A 20128-nucleotide genomic window follows, 5' to 3' on the forward strand; every position below is an offset into this window, starting at 1 on the left:
ATGGAGCAGTAAAGCACACTCAGACTCCAGGCAAGGTGCCTGAGAGGGGTTGCTATGGTAACCAGCGTGAGCAGGGAGCTGGCACGGGCATGAGTAAAATGAATTTGTGGTGATGGAGATGAGTAGAGAGGTGATCTGGGTTTTTAAATGCGGAAGGTATAAAAGGGTTTGCGTGGAATCATTTTTGATAGGGTAATGGCTGGGAAGGATATGAAGGAGAGCAGAGAGGAACAAAAACAAGGACAGACAGAGTGAAGATGAGAGGAACAGGGGAGGAGGGTGTCTCTACTAAAGCTGAACGCCATGTGCGGGGAACAGATGGGACAGCTAGCCGACAGCTCAGCCAAGGATGACGCCACTAAAGGGGCTACACGCTCACACACGCTCACACACGCGCACACACACACACACACACACACACACACACACACACACACACACACACACACACACACACACACACACACACACACACACACACACACACACACACACACACACACACACACACACACACACACACACACACACACACACACACACACACACACACACACACACACACACACACACACAAACACACTCGCAGGGTGCATCTGAGTATACACGCCGAGTGTTGACCGAAGCTGGTCGTGTTGTTGACTCACACTGTAACACTACAGACTGAGCCATACTCAGTGACTCAGATCAACAAACTATTTCTCACTTCTAAACTCTCACACATTAAAAACTGCTCGGTAGTCAATGTGCATATCTTTGCAAAGGTGTGTGTGAGTGAGTTTAAGAGTGTGTGTGTGTGTGTGTCTGCGTGTATGTGTGTATCTCACCTTTGGCTCCCCGCAGAACGAAGCCAAACCCCTCGTTTTCTTTCTTCTGCAAAACAGCATTTTTCTCTTCTATGATATAGTCACTGTACAGGAGAGAGCAGAAGGAGAGCAGGTATGAATCCAACACCATCCTCACACTCAAAGAGGACAGGGAAGAGAGGGGAGAGAGGGGAGAGAGGAGAGGACGGAGGGTCGTCGGGGGGGTCGACCAATGGGAAGAGACGGAGGCGCACACACTCACACATAAACACATACCTGTACTTCCTTTCCCATACATGTCTTTCTACTTTGGATTCAGGATATACCAATCAGGTTAAAAGCAAAGTGAGCATCCACAGCTCAGGATTCCACACAGAGATAGAGAGACAGAGAGAGTGAGATAGAAAGTGAGAGAGAGAGAGAGAGAGAGAGAGAGAGAGAGAGAGAGAGAGAGAGAGAGAGAGAGAGAGAGAGTACTCATGATTGAAGTATCTTTGGGATAAAACCTAAGACTGAATCAATCTTCTGGCTGATCCCTCAGATGAGACTGCAGCTGAGGGGGGTGTGGAGGGCTTCTGCTAAAGAAAGTGAAGGAGATGGCTGTGATGCAATATTATCCTCTGACTAATGACAGAGGGAATAGGAGGCCAAAGTAAGTGAGCACTTCATCACTGCATGATTTTTTCCTCAGAGTTGAAGGCTGGAGGCCGCTAGATGGTGTTAACCTGGGCTGCTCTAGAAATGCATGTGTCGAAAACCTGTAAACTAAAACCAAAGAAGATTTAGTGAGGAAGTCAAGCAAATATCAGCATGATGGCTAGATGTGAGTGAGAGAAATATTCAGAATGTTCGTCGGCCTAATCGAAACAACTGAAAGGAAACGCTCAGGCAAGGTGTACTGGTTTTAATCTAAATTGTTTGATGGTGAAAGATGCAGATGAAGAAATGTGAACATGTCTAATTCAGAACAGTAAAATGACACTTAAGTGTAAAATAAAAATAAAAGTGTGCTGAAATGTTGTGTCCTTAGATTAAATGTACTAAAACAACAGAAAATGTGCACCACTGCTTGTATCATTTAACACCACACCACACTGAGGGGTCTGCTGCCAGGTTACAGACTTAACAAAAGCCCGACAATTTGTAATATTTGTTACATTTTAGCATTATAAATCAGTCATCCTGCCTCACAGCTGAGGCAGATGTACTGGGCTTTTGTTAAGGTTGCAACTCAGTAGGAGGCGGCAGTCTCCATTAGCTTAGTTACATTCCACTCTCTCAGACTTACCAAAGGAACACAGAGCTCCTGCTGCTGGAGCCAGGAGACCCGAAACAAACCTTTCTGCAGGAGGGAGGTCAAAGGTTTTCTTTCATAAAAAGCTATCTATCCACTTTTGCACCAAATATTATGCAAAGAAAACTGTGTTGGTTAAGCATCACTAAGATGCTTTGTTTCAGTCCAACACCTTTTATCCACTACGCTTACATCTCTGCCCTATGCCCCAAAATGCTGCATTAATGCAATACACCCTCCTTCAGATTCTTTTCCGCCCACATAACTCAATAAAAACTCTCATGGAAAACACCATTTTAGACGGTATACGTCTCCTCAAAATAAACCTGTCCTTTGACATTAGAGATACTAATATTCCTCAAGACCATCAAGGAAATTGTACCACGTAACAAAATAACTTTCTGTCCTACCTTTTCGCTGCAACCGGTATTTATTCAGATATTCATATGTTGCAACTGCTCCTTAAAGTCTCTCTTAGCTGTGATTTTGTGCAGTGCTTGTCTTTACTGTCACACCTTTGGAAAGCATCACAACCTGTACATGATTTTATTTTCCTCCAGTACTCATCTAACAAATGTACTGTACAAAAAACTAATATAAATAGTGTCTGTATATACAATGTCCCATATACTGTATGTAGAACACAGGATAGTATGACTGTGGTAATGCTCATTCAACAAACCTGCAGCTCTGCTAACAGAGATGGCATTTAATCCAACTAAAACCTAGAATGCAAGAACTTGACATTTAATAAAAAGGCTGAGAAAGTGGGTGGAAACAATGCTCACTCAGACTAGCGCGTGTCTCAAACTGACACAATGTGGCATTCAAGTCAGAATTTGCATCAAAACCGCACACAGCCAGCTAATCCACTCTCAGATCATTTGTCTTATTTACAAGAGAGAAAGCACTCTACACAATAAAGGTCAGGGGGATAGCTTAAAGAAAATAAAGACTTACAATATCAGGCACAGAAACATGCATGCATCCATGCATGTAGAATATACTGTGTACACATACAGACACAACTAATTTCTTATCACTTCGAAGTGAGTGCACCAGCAGCCTTTTACCTTTAGATGGCAGCACCTCCATAACGCTCTAACACCTTCCCACATGCACTGCATCACCGATGTACAGGTAATGAGGCAGTATGAGATATGACTAATGTAGTTTTCGCAGTACAATATACACTAATATCATGGCCTGCACTTTGCATTAGCGTGCTAGCTGAATGAAAGAGGCTGTACCTGTATGAGGTGAAGTTGTCGTAGGATCCCACAGTGTAGTGTCTGAACAGTCTCTTAGTGCGGTCCTCCCGAGTCTCTGCAAAACACAGGAAATGCATTTGAATTTGTAGCATTTTGTCACAGATTGCATGCACTTCTTGAATATCATTAAGGAAGGACACAAGGGATTATAAGAAGCTCTTTGTATGTAAGGATACATTGTAACTGTAAAATGTAATTCTGTTAGCCAAGAAAGGGGTTAAGCTTCCACAGAGAATGAATTATCATGACCATGCTTCATTTATCATAACCTACCACAGTCAAATTGTTTCATGGTAATTTTTTGTTGCACCGTAAAATAATTCCATAATTCTTAATTTAACGCGTTTCTTCTGAAGCTGGAAGATGCTCTAGAATGGGAACAATGTTAAGCTCAATTAATATTGTGAGTAAGTGTGTGTGTTTGTGTGAGTGTGTGTGTCTGTTTCTTGTCAGCATGTGGGTAGATTTATCCTATGGGAGGGCTGATAGAGATCGATGTCCTCTCCCCATTCCAATAATACACACTGCAACTCCACTAAACAGCAATCTGCTGACTACACAACCCGACAACCTTTCACGCCACACAGAAAATCTGGGCAAAGCTGTGAGAGCGAGGGGTGTCCTCGTGGAAATGTGAGACAAAAGGCATGAAGCCATGAGGCTGGCTAGTAATCTTGGTCACATGTCCTCCCACTGCTCCTGTCTCCTGTCACTTACCATGTGCTATCAAATAAAGGCACAACTTCAAGCTGTTCAGATATCCAGTATACGTGTGTATGAGAAAGATTTCGACATGTAAAGAGCAATAAGGGAAAGAGATCAAAGTTACTGAGCTGACTTGAAGAGGCTGGTATCCTCAGATCCACTTCAGCCTTTCCATCTGAATGTGTGTGTGAGTGACAGGCTGTCAGCTGAGCCAACCTGAAGCTCTGATAACTGCATCCACTGATGCTTGGTGACAAACCAGAAGGACCGAAAAAAGGAAAAAGACAGGATGTAGCAATCCTCTACAAATTCTGGACCATCACCCTCGGCTCTTCCTCTCACCTGCCTTTTCATTTTCTTCACCTGCCGTTCTACTGAAATCTATTTCACTTGTGATTAGTTTCTCACCCTCAAAAAGCACTTATGTGCAAATCTGTCTCTCTGATGTTTACACATTCATTTGTTTCAGCATGATTGCAAATATGTAGATTTCTTCTTCCATAATTACACATGCTCCACACACACAGTAAAGGCACTGTTTTAATGAATACTCCCTACATGACAAAAACCAAGCTCTGTCTCCTATTGGACAACACATTCCATTTCCTTTATGTTGTGAGGTGGTGTATTTATGTTGTTCTTAAATTATAGACCAAAAACAGGCAGACATGTTTAAACGATTTTCAGGGCAGCCTCCAACAAGTTGTTTTTTCGCAACTAAATATCTACCATCCAGTTTTGCGTTCACTCCATCAGAAGAAAAGAAAACACGGGATTATTTATAATTTAACGGCAAGAAATGAGTCAATAAACCTCAATAAATACTGGATAAAGCATCTGCAGAAAGGTGACATGTCATAATGAATCCAAGACGTTAATGTCTGTTCTCTGAGGTAAACAAAAGTTATTTCAAATGCATGTATACGAATAAATAGCAAAATCCTCTATAACCTTGAGCTGTTGATCTGAATTGTCTTTCTGAGGGTTTCCTTAGCGTATATCCCTGTGGATAAGGATGTAGTTAAGAACAAATGCACAGAGGATATCTTCCTTTTGGCACCCACTTTTTCCATATTGGAAAACTGCCGAGGCAATGCTGTTAAAGCAACAATGTAAGCAGCAGTTAAGTGGTGTCACTATGCTTTCCTCTTAATGAGACCGTGTTTCTATAGTTTTCTCTGCAGCAAAATAAGGACCAGTGAATAGTTTTTAACTTGCTCAGACATCTTACAACCTGGATGATGAAAACCACTGTACTGAGACAGGAAACTTAGAGTAGAAAAGTTACATAAAATAAGAAAAATTATGATTTTCTGTATTGGATATCAGAGGAGGGAAGGTGAGTCTATTGGTATTTCATCTGGTCCAGAAGGTTACCCAACATCTTGTCTTGGGAGGAAAGACGTGGCATTTTGTTAACAGTGCTTGAGATGAAAAAGTTGATATTTGGGCAGAAAGTTATGAATGAGTCAGCAATTGTCTTCTCCTGCACATTTATAGTCCATCTTTTACAGACCTTTTTAACACAAACACATTCCTACTCAGTCAGCCTCACACATCATCAGAAAAGCCCTTTACTTCAAAGAGGACAAAAGAAAAAGGAAATCAGCTAAATGCTGGATAATTTGTGGAGTTAGTGAGCGTGAATTTGCAGACTGACAGTACTTTCTGAGCAGTATATGCGTTTCTGTGTGTACAGTGTGTGTGCGTGCGTGCACACCTAGTGACACCAGATGCAGTCTAAGAGTGTGAAATGCAACTCATTCATCACAGTTGTCATCTATTCTGTACAGCCCAGGAGCATCTAAAGGCAGGGCCCTGATAGCACAGATAACCTCCACTTCCATCACACACACACACACACACACACACACACACACACACACACACACACACACACACACACACACACACACACACACACACACACACACACACACACACACACACACACACACACACACACACACACACACACACACACACACACACACACACACACACACACACACACACACACACACACACACGTTATCCACTGTAAGAAAAGGATGTTGTTTAACTTCATGTATACAAGGAAGTTTTGAGTTTTATTATTATTAATTTCTTTGCTTTCTGGAGGCCGTGGTTTAGCTCCAGATTGGAACACAATAAGGAGAAGAATCTTCGACTCTGTACCAGAGCTAAACATCTGGGCTGTCAGAGAGTTAAGTGCGCTGAGATTCCAGAGAACAAAGACAATTATGTACTCAGTAGAGTCATTGTAATAGAGTCATGTCAAAATCAAGCACATTAAATGATTACCATCTATTTCAAGTACCATGAGAAAAGGGGCATTTGATTGGCTTTAGACACACTGTCGCTGTTGATGTCCAGATGAAACATTCAGTTAATGTTCTCCATTCAAACCCTTAATGCAATATTGAAAGATCTATACAAAAAACACAAATGAATTAGCCAAAAAATATAGACAAAAAGCAAATCACACAGCGAACACACAGAGGTAGAAGGCAAGAAAGTAAATGAGGGAGGCCATTGCCTGTTAGCAATTATTAGAAAGAACCCTACGTATGGTTTATTAACAGATACCTGGAGAGTAAGGGCCATCTTTAGACTGTGGATGCTGCATCTGGTGACAGATACACAGCTGGTGGTAATGGCATCTTTAGAAAAACAATGTAGCACACGAAATGTAGCACAAAGTCAAACTTGGTCAAAGTAAAAGTAGCTGATGGACAGATATAGATAGATACTATATTTACAACAGATACAAAGACAGAGATAATCAATAAATCATTTAAAACCTAACTTACAGTGTATGTAACGAGTATTAAAAAGGCCTTAAACTCAGGTCAGCTTCTTTGTGAGTTAGAAACATCAGCGCTAGAGACTTGTAGAGCGAGTTAAAAAGGTTACATACCTGATGATAATAATAATGTGTAGGGTATCTGATACTGTAGGAGCGACAGTATATGTGTGACTTTATCCAAACAATTAAAGGTAGGGCAGGTAATTCACTTCAGAAACACTTTTTGTTATATTGTGAATCTGTCACTGGTCAGAAAACACAATTTCCTGTGCAACAAACCCAAAAGCTGAGAGAGGTTCAGCTGCTCTATGGTTTTACTGAAAGTTGCCCTTCATAACTGTACCAATTATGCTTCCAGGCTTTGAATGCATTGACGTCAACCTAACCCTAACCGAAACGGCCCCTTATGTTTGTCCCACAAAAATGTGGAGGTGTATTGATAAAACATTGTGTAATAACTACGTTGGATGAACAGATTTAGCTGGAGTAGTTCATTTTAGTAAGACTTATTAAATCATTTTGATAGTAAATATAAAAGTACATCATGTAATTCTCTTTTGCTAACAGTTGGTTACATTGCCACCAAAAGCAACACAAGGCCATATTTTTCTTCTCAGCTCCACATGCTAAGTAATCAAGCTGAGTTTTATCTTCTGCACATACTCTTCTTTTTATTAAAACATTGCTAAAATCATAGCTCAACATAGGAAAGGTTGTTTCTCCTTTCCATTTCCCTCAAATGTACAAACAACATTGATTTTAAACTCACTTACAGAGATAAACATTTTGCATAAACCTGATCTAAAGATATAATCTGGGACGGATTGAAGGCTTTCGATGTGTTAGGAGTGATAACTCATCCATAAAAATGGGAGAACAAGTTGTTAGTCTGCTCTCATGGGTGACAGCTGTGAACCCACTGTGTAGTGGAGACAAAAGCATATTCAACACACTCTTCCTGTCACTGTCTTTAACCTGCTGCATCTCTGATTGTTGGGCTGTGAAGGTCCCTGATTCTCTATTCTGTACAAATTGTTACACCTTCACTGTCCTTGTCTGAAGGACGAAGAGCTACATCCCATACACACACATGCACAGAGACACAAACCAACACATGCACACGCACCGTCTCTGAGCCCTGCTGAATGAAAATTAACCTATGCTGTTTTACCGCTGATAAGAGCTTCAGACAAACACACACACACACACACACACACACACACACACACACACACACACACACACACACACACACACACACACACACACACACACACACACACACACACACACACACACACACACACACACACACACACACACACACACACACACACACACACACACACACACACACACACACACACACACACACACACACACACAAACGCTTATTCAGTGAGCCTCATTGACTTTTTATTTTCTTCCACACCCCCACTAGTCCCTCATTTCCTTTCCTCCTTCTCTCTCTGCCTCCTCATTTATGTTAATTTGTAGTAAACTCTGAGGGCTCCTTACACATTAACTACAAAACACTGATTTAACTGATGGGAATAATGCTGGACTCTCTGGAGTAACATTATCCCAAGAGCAACACAGCGTGGAGGAGCGGGAGCTTTTTTCAAAATAACAATAAAGACAGAATCCTAGTCTCTTTCTTTCCCTTTATGCTGTCACACAGTTAGCTGTCGTCCCACAGACCCAACAGGAGGCTGCTGGCCCATGCAGGGGGCTACAAGGCTAACCCACTTCCACACAGCACAGAGAACAAAGCAACGTCTTCATTTTCTTTTCCCGTTTCATCTTCATGTCTATTCTGGATTTCCTGATCCTCTACCTACCGAACGACACTTGAATAAGACTTTTAAAAAAGAAAGGTGAATACTTTTTTTCACTGCTGGTTGAAATGAGTCATGCTCATAAGAAGACAGTGTGATGGAGAGGACACTGAAGGAAAATAGAAGTCACTACAAAAGGAAGACTTAAAGCAGGATCTGTATCAATGTAATCTTGATCTGCTTTGTACATGTAGGGAATTCTGCATATGGTTTAGAGCTGCAGGATCATCTTCAGCATCAAAGGTGACCAAATAAACCGTATGAGACACATACTTTTTAAATGATGCACCATTAGATCTTTTCATCCAGCTAGTGTCTGCATACATGGACATGATGAGCAGAAAGTGGGGTTTGCTTAATTAACTGTGAAGTGGAGAGTGTCAGAACAAGAAGAAACGACAGAGAAGAAAAACAGAGAACAAATGAGTGGAAAGACAGGAAGGACAGATTCATTAGAAGACTAGATGGGATTGTTGGCAACTGAGTGAAAATATCTCTAAGAGTTCATAGTGTGTATAATGATGTTTCCTGACAAATAGTCCTGATTAGTGTCTTTCAAAGCATTATGGCTCAGAAATAATGCACCCACAAACAAGACAACATCATTTCCTTGAAATGAATTTGAATACTGGAGAGAAGTGTAGATTGTGAAGAAGCAGCAATAGTGGATTGTTAGATAAAACACCTCCAACTCCTGCTGTTGTTTTGAAATCTACTCAGATAATCAGATTATTGTGGACTGACTGCTCACTGTAGTGTTTGTTATTTTGGTTGGGCTATACACAGATGCACCTGTTTGTGTTTTCCTGACTAAAGTAGCTGCTCAAGGAGAGCTTACTGGCCACAGAATAATGGGACCTGTAGTATTAGAATGATTCTTTGCTAATATGTTTACAATGGGGGAAGCTAAATCAACCAGGACTGAAATACTAGGCATCACAACTTTAAGGATAAAAGCTTGGGCTGTCATGGTTCGTAATCAAACTCCAGCCCCCAACATCAGCCTGACCTCGACCTCAGAATGGCACGCTGCTTTCACCTGCTACTTAAGGAGGACAGTCATTATATTCACAATCCCAATTACCAAGAGGTCAACAAAGGTAAACATTATCTGTTTCATATCCATGAACCAACAACATGTATGGATTCAGCAAGGCTTTCTATCTAACACTGTAGCAGCCAAGAAGGGAGGAAACGTGAGGGAGACGGTAACTGGAAATAAAGACTTAACCGGCGCTTTGATCAAAGTACTGACTAATACAATGAAAATGACATGGCAAGATAGGCTTTTAATAAAACCGAATAGGAGATGAGATATAATAATACAAGCACTAAAAGAGAAGAGTTCTTCATAACTGTCAAATGTGGAGCTGGACCGCATTTTGCCGCCGCTCCATTAGTAACAAAGCCAGATCCGCCCTCTCTTATTTGCAAAGACCAAGAACAGATTGTCTCAGTAAAGGAATGCATTTCATATTCAAGATATATCTATATTAAAAAGGCGAACCTTCAATTAAACAAATGTAGAATACAACAACAGCGTTTGTTTGTTCAGCAGCAAAGGGCTGAGATTAGGAAGAGGCAGAAGAGGAATATTGTTCAAAGTTATGAAGTGTTTTGTTTTTTTCAGGGAATTCTTCAGGGAGTCATCGTCACTTAAACTTATAGTAGAGCACACCTGTCTTCTAAAATTGGAAACGGAAAAGATGTAGACAGACACTACTCTTCTATCTTTACTATATTTTCAATTGTGCTGAGTCATATTGCAAGTTTCTTACCTTTACAGAAGGGGTCTATTTGTAGGTTCTCCTGCACGGTAACATTTTAACACTACATCAGAATGACTTGAAGTGAGCCACCTGTGTGCTCTCTATATGAGCCATGTGGTGATGTCAGAGCAACGCAGAGCTCTGGAGAGGGAGAGACTTACCACAGTACAGGTCAGGAAAAGTGGAGTTTGGAAACTCTGCCCTCACGAACGTAACCACCCCGTCTATCCTGCTACACAGCACAGGCAGATCATACACCATGACTGGGCAACAGTCCATATTTCATCTCTGAGACATTGACAACAAGATTGACCGTCTTGCCAGCGGTCCTTATGCCAGCTCGGATCACTGAAAAGAGCCGGGCCTGGCCTCCCTCTCATCTTCGCTTAGAGACGAGCACTCCTGAAACGCACATTTTATGCAGTCGGCTATTTTAAATTCCTTAGCACCTTATTCCTGTTAAAAGCCTCTCCTTTGTCTTCGTTTTGAGAGTGAAACAAGACTCCCTGTATGAGTAGCAATGCAAACTGTGTGTCTCTGGCTTATATGTCCCATTTTATTTCAGCCTCCAGCAAATAACTCCGGCATATATTTCGCAACTGTGCTTCTCTGCTGTCTCTTTCCTTCTCCTCCCCTCTCTCAGAATTGGTTGGTTTGTTGAAGAGCCTTCAGAGAGCTCGTTGTTACCGTGTAAGTGTCAGCGTCAGAGACCAACAGCTAAAAATACCTCTGCTCTGTCAAAGTGCATCTTGAATAATTGAGTTCAATTCAAACAACAAGAAACAGGTCCTGTACAAAACCTTAATATTAGCAGCAAAAAGAAGTCATCAAGTCAAATCAAGGATCTTTTATCATCATTCCTAATTGCATGATGTTCATGGAATACGAGTTGTGTGCAACGCTTCTTTCTCCTTCTTTCCAATGCTTATAAAGGCAGAATATTGTAATGAACTTCAAAGGGGAATATTGCTCAGAGAGAGATGAAGGGAGGGAGAGTAAGACACGGAGAAAAAAAAAGGGATGCCTTGGTGTAAAGGTAGGCACGGGATTAGTCATGTCAAGTCAGAGATATAAGCTGCTGTGTGTGTGTGTGTGTTTGAATTGGTGTGGTTGTATGTGTTGTCAAGTCATGGTGATGAAAGAGTTTATGTAAACAAATGATTCAACCGACGCTGATGGGGTGTAGATAATTGCTACAGGTGAGTCAGGAGAGTGAGCAGCCATGACACTGTGACAGACTTTTAGAGAGATATGCTGAAACCTGCACATGTGTATACGTGCGTTTATGTTTGTGTGGGCCAGTGTGCGAGTGACCTGCTGTCCTCCAATACGGGCCCTGTCAAACCTGATATGTCTCTGCTCCACTGCGAGACCTGCTTCAGCTTTGATTCATTGTTCAAATTGTCCCGCCATCTATTATGATTTGATATGGATCTGTCCTCCAGAGAGAGAGATGGCTCAACACACTCCACTGACTTCTGATGAAAAGTACAGATAGGGGCCATCACTCTGCTGCGAACAAACAAACACAACACTCACACAAGCCCCCACACAGCTTGGGATGTGTCACTGTAGGACACTTCACATGGACTTCTTTTTGCAGGGGTAAATGGCAGGACTCCTCTGGAAGTGCCAGGCTATTACACTGACTCAGCTTAACTTTCATACCAAGACATGTCTTCCCACCTCTCTCTCTCCCCCTCTCTAACCCTTCTCCCCTCTCTCTTTCTAATAAGATGGATTAGTTGGCTATGCTAATCTAACTGCTGACTCCACACAGAATATAGACAATAACTAAAGTGTGTATGTGCATAAGCATACATGTGTAAAAAAAGCCTACCCATTTGTATGCATGTGCACTGCTCTGTAGTGTCAGCATTTGCATACTCACTGCACCTCACCACCAGAGAGTTTCTGAGTGAACTCAATATCTACGTGATGTGCTATCTGGACACATTTATACATTCAATAGAGGACTAAACTGAGAGTAGTTTGTCATTGAAAGTTAAATGCTTTTTTGTTGTTATATAAGCTTGCTTAGTTTAACCTTTGAGAACATTAAACAACTGCAGACTGAATACATCTGAACAATTAGACATCAAATATAGAATAGCTGCTATAATGAATGACAGCACAAGATGGACAAGGTGACTGTGATAGCAGATAGGGCTTGTTGAGGGATGAGGACACACATGAAGATCAGATGTGTTGTTGTTTTTGTCTTTGTATTCAAATTGTTATTCTAATTTATTTTTATGCAGCAGCTCTAGGTTTTCATTCTGCCACAAACACAGATTTGGATTTAGGCTGGCTTGTTTTCAAAATCCAGGAAAGAACTCTACTTAAACAGAAGAATAACACGTGCATATATCAATTAAATAATCTCACTTTGAAAAAAGCAAAGCTTTAGAAATATACTAGAAAATGTATTTAAAAGATATAATGATGTTAAATTTGGCGGGCATAAGATACTGCACCTTCTAAAGCGTGCAACTTAAGCTTAATTTTGTCTCAGTTCACAGCTTGTCTTGAACTGCCATTGACTAATCCTCCAAAGCCTACAAAGAAGGTACAAAAGAAGCAGAGACACCACAGTGGTATCATGTGCTCTCAGCAGCGAGCAGAGGGAAAGGTGTGATAAGAAATACGCAGGTGTTATCCACATGTCTTCGATGTGACTGGCCCTTAACACACAAAAACATTCTTTTTCATCATGTTAGTGAAACATTGAAGGTGTGAAGGGCTGGAGATCGACCCGTTCTTGAAATGCTGATGACTTGACAAAGATGGGCAAACAGAAGGAAAGATAAAGGGAAAGTGGAAGAGTGGAAGAGTGGTGATAAAAAAGAGAGAAAGGGTTTAAGATGTAGTTGTTCCTGTCAAAATGTCAAGAGCAACGACAACATATTCTGGTCTGTCATTTTGTTCTGATGTTCCAAGAGCACTCATCTCCCAGCAAACATTACTTCCTTGATTACATATTGTGTACATCTTTAATTATTTAGTCAAGCCTTTGTATTAATGTCTCAATGTTTTAGTATGTGGAAACGTGAACATTGTTGTCCATATTGTTCTGCTTTAAACTAAAAACAGAACAGCTTTCTAATAAGGAAGCTTCACTAAATGTAGCTATATAAACACAGTCAGCTGGATTTGGCTTAAATCATATTTGCAAAGCAACATTAAAATAGAGACCACAATATGTGTCTGTTAAGGTGTTAATGCCCATGACAGATAAAATCAATGGCATTGCAAAAAAGGCTCAGATTACTGATCTCCATCATTGTAATAGGCAAGGCAAGGCCTTATTATACTTGCACCTTTGGTATATGTGGGGAAGAACCATGCCACAAATAGCCCATACTATTGGGTAAAGTTGCACAATTCTGACCAATCATCTCCCTGTATTCTCCCTCACAGATCCAGTGCACCATCTCTGTCCCGTGTTTCCTCTCTCCTCCGTCCTTCCCTCCAACTTCCACTTCCCATGTCAGTCTCAGCTGCTGCAGCAACGCTGATGTTTAAGCATTCTTGGGGAGTGCAGACACACTCCAAAACTTCTTAATGGGCAGGCTAAAAATAGCTCAGGCTGGATCTGACTGGGCTGATTCATGCGGCTGTGAGTCATTCAATGTGCCGCGGTGTGAGAAGAGCCAGGGAATACAGTGAACGAACACAAAGAGGAAAGGAATACAATTTAGTTTGCTTGTTAAGACATCAAATCATCGATAAAATCAAGGATTGCTTTTCCCATCACAGGGAAAATGTGCATTACAATGCTGTGTGTGTGTGTGTGTGTGTGTGTGTGTGTGTGTGTGTGTGTGTGTGTGTGTGTGTGTGTGTCTGTGTCTGTGTGTGTGTGTGTGTGTGTGTGTGTGTGTGTGTGTGTGTGTGTGTGTGTGTGTGTGTGTGTGTGTGTGTGTGTGTGTGTGTGTGTGAGTGTGTGTGTGGAGGTCTATAAGGACATTGGAGGCTGCGGGGCAACCTAAGAAAAATTAAGGCTGGTATAATGGAAACTGGGGCTGGTAAAAATGCATCGCTGTTTCATTTACCATTTGTCCGAATTGTTCTCTGTAATTGGCTATAGCAAGCCGGTTTCTTGTTGACGGATGGGGGGGGGGGGTCTTTAGGCTGGGGGTCTGTAAGATACCAACAGATTGTAGCCAGCAGATTAACATTATTATAGCTGGAATGAGTGGCCCCCAGCAATTTGCTAGTGTCATTAGAGAGGGAAGAGCAGTTCATACTCACATCATTATCCCATCCATTACCACGGGTAAACATCTACTATTAACCCCCACATACAGACCAGCTGTGTGTGTGTGTGTGTGTGTGTGTGTGTGTGTGTGTGTGTGTGTGTATGTGTGTGTGTGTGTGTGTGTGTGTGTGTGTGTGTGTGTGTGTGTGTGTGTGTGTGTGTGTGTGTGTGTGTGTGTGTGTGTGTGTGTGTGTGTGTGTGTGTGTGTGTGTGTGTGTGTGTGTGTGTGTGTGTGTGTGTGTGTGTGTGTGTGCATGTGAGGGAATGAGGTGTTAGTAGGACGGGGAAGGTTATTCAGGCATCTTTTACAGATTTAACTGGTAAACATTTTTTTTATAACAACACGTTGACACGACGGCACACCTTCCCAACACATACCATTTGCCCACAGCGTTTCCCCACTGCATCACTCATTGAACTCCTAATGAATTCAATCAATAGTCTTTGCTTTTCACCCTCATTTTCTCCATCATTCGCTCGTGCCCTCCTCGCTCCTATTTGTTTTAACCCTTGGAATCTACACTTTGTCTTTGTTCCCCGTCCCCCCGTCCCCTGGAGCAGCGGTTGAAGATGAACTGTTGGCTGCAGCTGGCCCCCCCGCTCTGAGAGAGACAGGGGCAGCGTGGTGACAGATAACATCCCAGATGGTTTAAGCTGTGCCTCTCTCACATGGTAGCCTGCTTCCTCTCTCGTTCTCTCTATTCCTTGATGGCTGCCTCTACCTATCCCCCTGTCGCTCACCCAAACTGAAACAGCTTTTTCCATCATCCCATTTTTTATTTTGTCTCTACCCCAGTCTCCATCATTGCTCTTTTAAACCTGGCAGGGAGGATTGAAAAGAGATGGAGGCAGAGATAAATCAAGAGGGATGGCACTTTCAGAGTCATGACTCATGGGTGATGTACAGTGGCAGAATGAGAGAGGGAGAGAGGGAGGGAGAGAGCGAGAGAGAGAGAGCAGCAGTATTTGGGTTACTTAATTGTAGACAAGGCTGTCTTTGCTGCTTCACTAGGCTGAGACATATTGCCCTAACTGTCAGTGACGCCTCGATGGTTGCCTTCAGATAAACAACTATGAGTGTGTTTTAGTGTGTGTAACTCTGCTGTTGTATTACCGTTGATGAATCTAAAGATGATGATGAGATTTGCTTTTTGAAATGCCTCAGTAGATTCAGAAATTAGCATGTTATTGTATTTGTGAATCCAGAAAACACATTTAAATCATTTGAAAGGTGATGCTTTTGCATTGATTGTGTATGGCGGAAAAACGCTTCTAGGGCCAATGTATGCCATGTGATGATGCAATACCGTGTGTCACCACAATGCCATACATTTCCTAACAACCCTGCAGCATCGTTCTTGTGGGTCCAGTTAAAGTATTTAGTGAAACAGAAGTTTGACATTCTTTATGTTAACTTAATGTGACATATTTCCGGGATAACTGGCTTCTGTGTCTAGAGTTTAATGATAAGAGGGATTTTAATCAACACTCTTTAGTAGGCATGGTTTCAAACAGAGCGATACACTATGTTGTTGTTAAGATACAGAGCTGTACAGGTCATCTGTGTAAGTAGATTATATTGTGAAGGACAAGAGAGAAATGAATGAATCAGGCAAATTGACTTCCAAACACACCTCCTCCAATCTCTCTCGGCAAGCTACTACAAAACCAATAGCTGATGCTAAGAGAGGTTTATATGCTAGGGTTTGGAAGTCGCCTTAACCTAATGGATTTATTTATGTATAAGCTTGGAGTTGAAGATGAGTCATCTAAACTAGTTTTCTTAGAAAAGAAAGAAGAGGACATTTAACTTATATTTTGCACATATCGAAACAATACACGCAGGAACCCACTGAGCATTTAAATGTGCCTTGTGTTTAAAGCATTTTAATTAACAGCAGGAATTCATTAATGCTGAGGATTCAAAACTAATATCAAATAGAAACAACAATAGAGTCGTAGAGGAAGGACAGAGGAGGCAGAAGACACACTAATTGCTAAGAAACAGGTATCGGAGAGTTTTTCAGGATTTATGAGTGAGTCCGGCTCAATATCAGGCCCATCTCCCTCCCTCCCTCTACTCGTTCTTTTTCTCTCTGAAAGACACGCTCTGCTGTCTCCACTTTGCTGTCCTTTAGAGTACGCTCCACCATCCGTCTCCCCCGCTATCTGGCCCTTTCTTTCCAACCTTCCCCTATCTTTTTCTCACAATGCATTTAAATGGGGGTATTTAGAGATTCCGTCCTTGCTCATCTCTTCACACATACTTCAATGTAACCTCAATCCTTCAACAACCTTTTGAAAAGGAAAATACCCCGGTTCCTTGAAGAAATAGGTCCCAGGAGATGTATGATGATCACACATGGTGTGGGGAGATTTGGATGACAAACTTGCGTGGCCCACTTCCAAGATATTCACTCGCAGCAGCATCTCCTTGAACTTGTTTACACAATGACCAGATGTTTTGATGAAGCTGCACATGTTGTTGCCTCTGACACTATGAAATGTGCCATCTGCTATGAGTAAACGGGGATGTGGTCGAATTAGTCTGATGTAGTAGGAGTTTACAAAGGGTTCCTTTTTAATTTGTCACTGTGGGATTGATCATAATCAGCATATATGAAGTGTTTATTAAAATAAAGCTGATCTTTAAACAGATGTACAGTGTTAATGTGCCTTCATTGGTGACTGCAAGATGGGGACTGTTTTTATGTTGTGCTTTTTTCTGTTTTAATGCCTGAATAATATTGAGTGATTTTAAAGCAAAACTATTATTCTGCTGTCCGACAAATTATTAGCTTTCTAAAACATCAGGGGTTACAGTAATTACACATTTCGGTGATTGTTTCTCTAAGTCGTCTCAAGCACGATTGCTTCTTACTTTCATGAAACATCTGAAATTCAAGGTCAGGAACATTCTCAGTTGACTGATCCCAGACATTGCGGGAAATGATAATAATTAGATAAGACAGGTTCTGGGGAAGGGGTAACACCAACAATACATGTTCACCAAACATCATGGAGGTGTAGTATGACGTACGCTTTTAACTTGTCAACAGTCAAATTAAGCATGGAGCATTTAAACCAAGAACATATATAAGTATATAACATGTTTATATAAACTGTCAGTTTACTGGTACATTTCTTTAGACTGTCTACATGTGTTGAACACGAGCTAAACAGCCTGACCTTTTCAGTGCACCTGCGTTTAATTACTGTAAGCACTAATCAAGCTACGCTAAGAGCTGGACAATCTTTGGTGAAAATCTCAAAGAAGGCAGCAGTCACCATGGGAGGCAAATGTCAGCTATTGAAGGAAGAAGTAAAAGCTTTTAACATGTTAAGGAAAATAGATTGTTTTATTGAGTATAAGATAACACCATCTTACATTGTCATATTGGATCTGTGAACAGGGAAGAACTGTGATCAAAAAAGTATCTGGCAGATTAACTAGTTGTTAAAAAAAAGGAATTGCAAATTTTATTTAATTGAAAATCCAAGCTTGTGACCAGTGCAGCATGATGTTTTTTACATGTGAATGATATGATGCCCCACAGCAGCAGGGGGTCAGGTGTGGATGAGATTCACTCTGCTTTAATGAAAGCTGATCTCTCTTCACTTAGACACTTATTCAATGTTAAGTGGAGATTGAGGAAGGTGCCTGCAGAATGGAGGACTGATGGGGATGACAATTTTTAAATTACAGGGTGTGCTGCTAGAACCAGTTCCTTCAGCAAACAATGTGGCGGTCAGCAGTGAGGATGATGGTTACCTTTCTAGTTTGGGGTATTTACAATTAATAAACAGTGACATCACTTCAGATATAAAACAAAATATGTTGTCTTCTTTTTGTTTATTTGCTTCAAATACATGCAGATGTTCTGACACCATAGCAACAGCTATAGGCAGGGCTGCACATAACTGGTGCGCAGGTGCGCATGCGTACCCCCCGCCAAAAAAAAACACCGGATCATTTGAAAAAAGGCGCATTTGCGCACCAACATTGAGAGAGAGAGAGAGAGAGAGAGAGAGAAAAGAGAAATTAGAGAAGAGAGAGAGAGAGATATATTTGCGAGTTGCATAAGAACTGGTAAGATAGCAGGGTTTCCCACACATAGACTTTACTTGGGCGGGCCGCCCAGATATATTAACGACCGCCAAAGTATAATTCTCGAGCCATTCAGGTTTAATTTTTTTAGTCCGTCCGCGAGCACGACGGCATCTGCGATCCCTCGCTCTACCCCTCGCTATCGCGTGATGGGTCTGCTTTATGCGCTCCCCCCCCCCCCCCCCCCGCCCCCCGTTCATAAAGTCAAGTACCCCTCCAAAGGTCTGGTTTATTTCATTTTAAGGATGCGCACCAAGCAACATCTCCAGGCGCTCCTTTGTCCTTTGAGAACCAGGGCAAAAAGGTTATGTGCACCCCTGGCTATAGGACATATTTTGCTTCTCAGCACCATGGACAGCGCCAATGTAAAAACACCCAGGCAACACACTACAGCGAGATAGAAACATGTTGCAGTGGGACAGTATGAGTGCACAGTATGTACGTGTGTGTGTGTGTGTGTGTGTGTGTGTGTGTGTGTGTGTGTGTGTGTGTGTGTGTGTGTGTGTGTGTGTGTGTGTGTGTGTGTGTGTGTGTGTGTGTGTGTGTGTGTGTGTGTGTGTGTGTGTGTGTGTGTGTGTGTGTGTGTGTGTGTGTGTGTGTGTGTGTGCATGAAGAGGCCTTACCTAGCCGCGGGTCAAACTGCCTCATCTGAACTTCTTCCACATAGTCTGCTGGAAACCATCCTGTCCTCCCTTTGACAGTGCCTTCCCAGAATCCTCCTTCTCCTATACTCAGCACTGAAAAGAGAAAAATAATATTGTCAAACATTGAAATAAAACTTTCTTAGTTGTCATTATTGTGAGGTTGTGGAGCCTTGAAAAAGAGACAAAGGACAAAGTGAGATATTTAGGTCTCCATTGTTCGGGTGCGTGTACACAGAGGGAGACATTTTACCCACGTTACCCAGATAAATACACACACACACAAACATGGATGGTAAAGACATGGGGATATTTGTAAATAGACCATGTGTGTTATGAATAATGCATGATCACTCTTACTACTAATAGCCCATACAGTATAACTGCTCAGGGTCTAAAACATCTAAAAACGTATATAGATAAATGCCTGCGGCTTTAAAGTGTGATGATCGCTAATCAACCATACATTATGCAGTTGCACACACACACACACACACACACACACACACACACACACACACACACACACACACACACACACACACACACACACACACACACACACACACACACACACACACACACACACACACACACACACACACACACACACACACACACACACACAC

General features: G+C 41.7%; 1 protein-coding gene across 1 annotated transcript in view; it reads right to left on the reverse strand.

Moving 5' to 3' along the window:
* The window catches only part of shank3a (SH3 and multiple ankyrin repeat domains 3a), a 223835-nt gene that overhangs the window by 21984 nt on the left and 181723 nt on the right, over positions 1–20128 (reverse strand). The window contains 3 exon segments of the mRNA XM_079682360.1: positions 828–910; positions 3351–3426; positions 19482–19595. Of these exon segments, the coding sequence (XP_079538486.1) occupies positions 828–910; positions 3351–3426; positions 19482–19595 (273 nt within the window).

Source organism: Notothenia rossii (genome assembly GCF_949606895.1).
Source record: "Notothenia rossii genome assembly, chromosome: 5".
NCBI classification, from domain to species: Eukaryota; Metazoa; Chordata; class Actinopteri; order Perciformes; family Nototheniidae; genus Notothenia; species Notothenia rossii.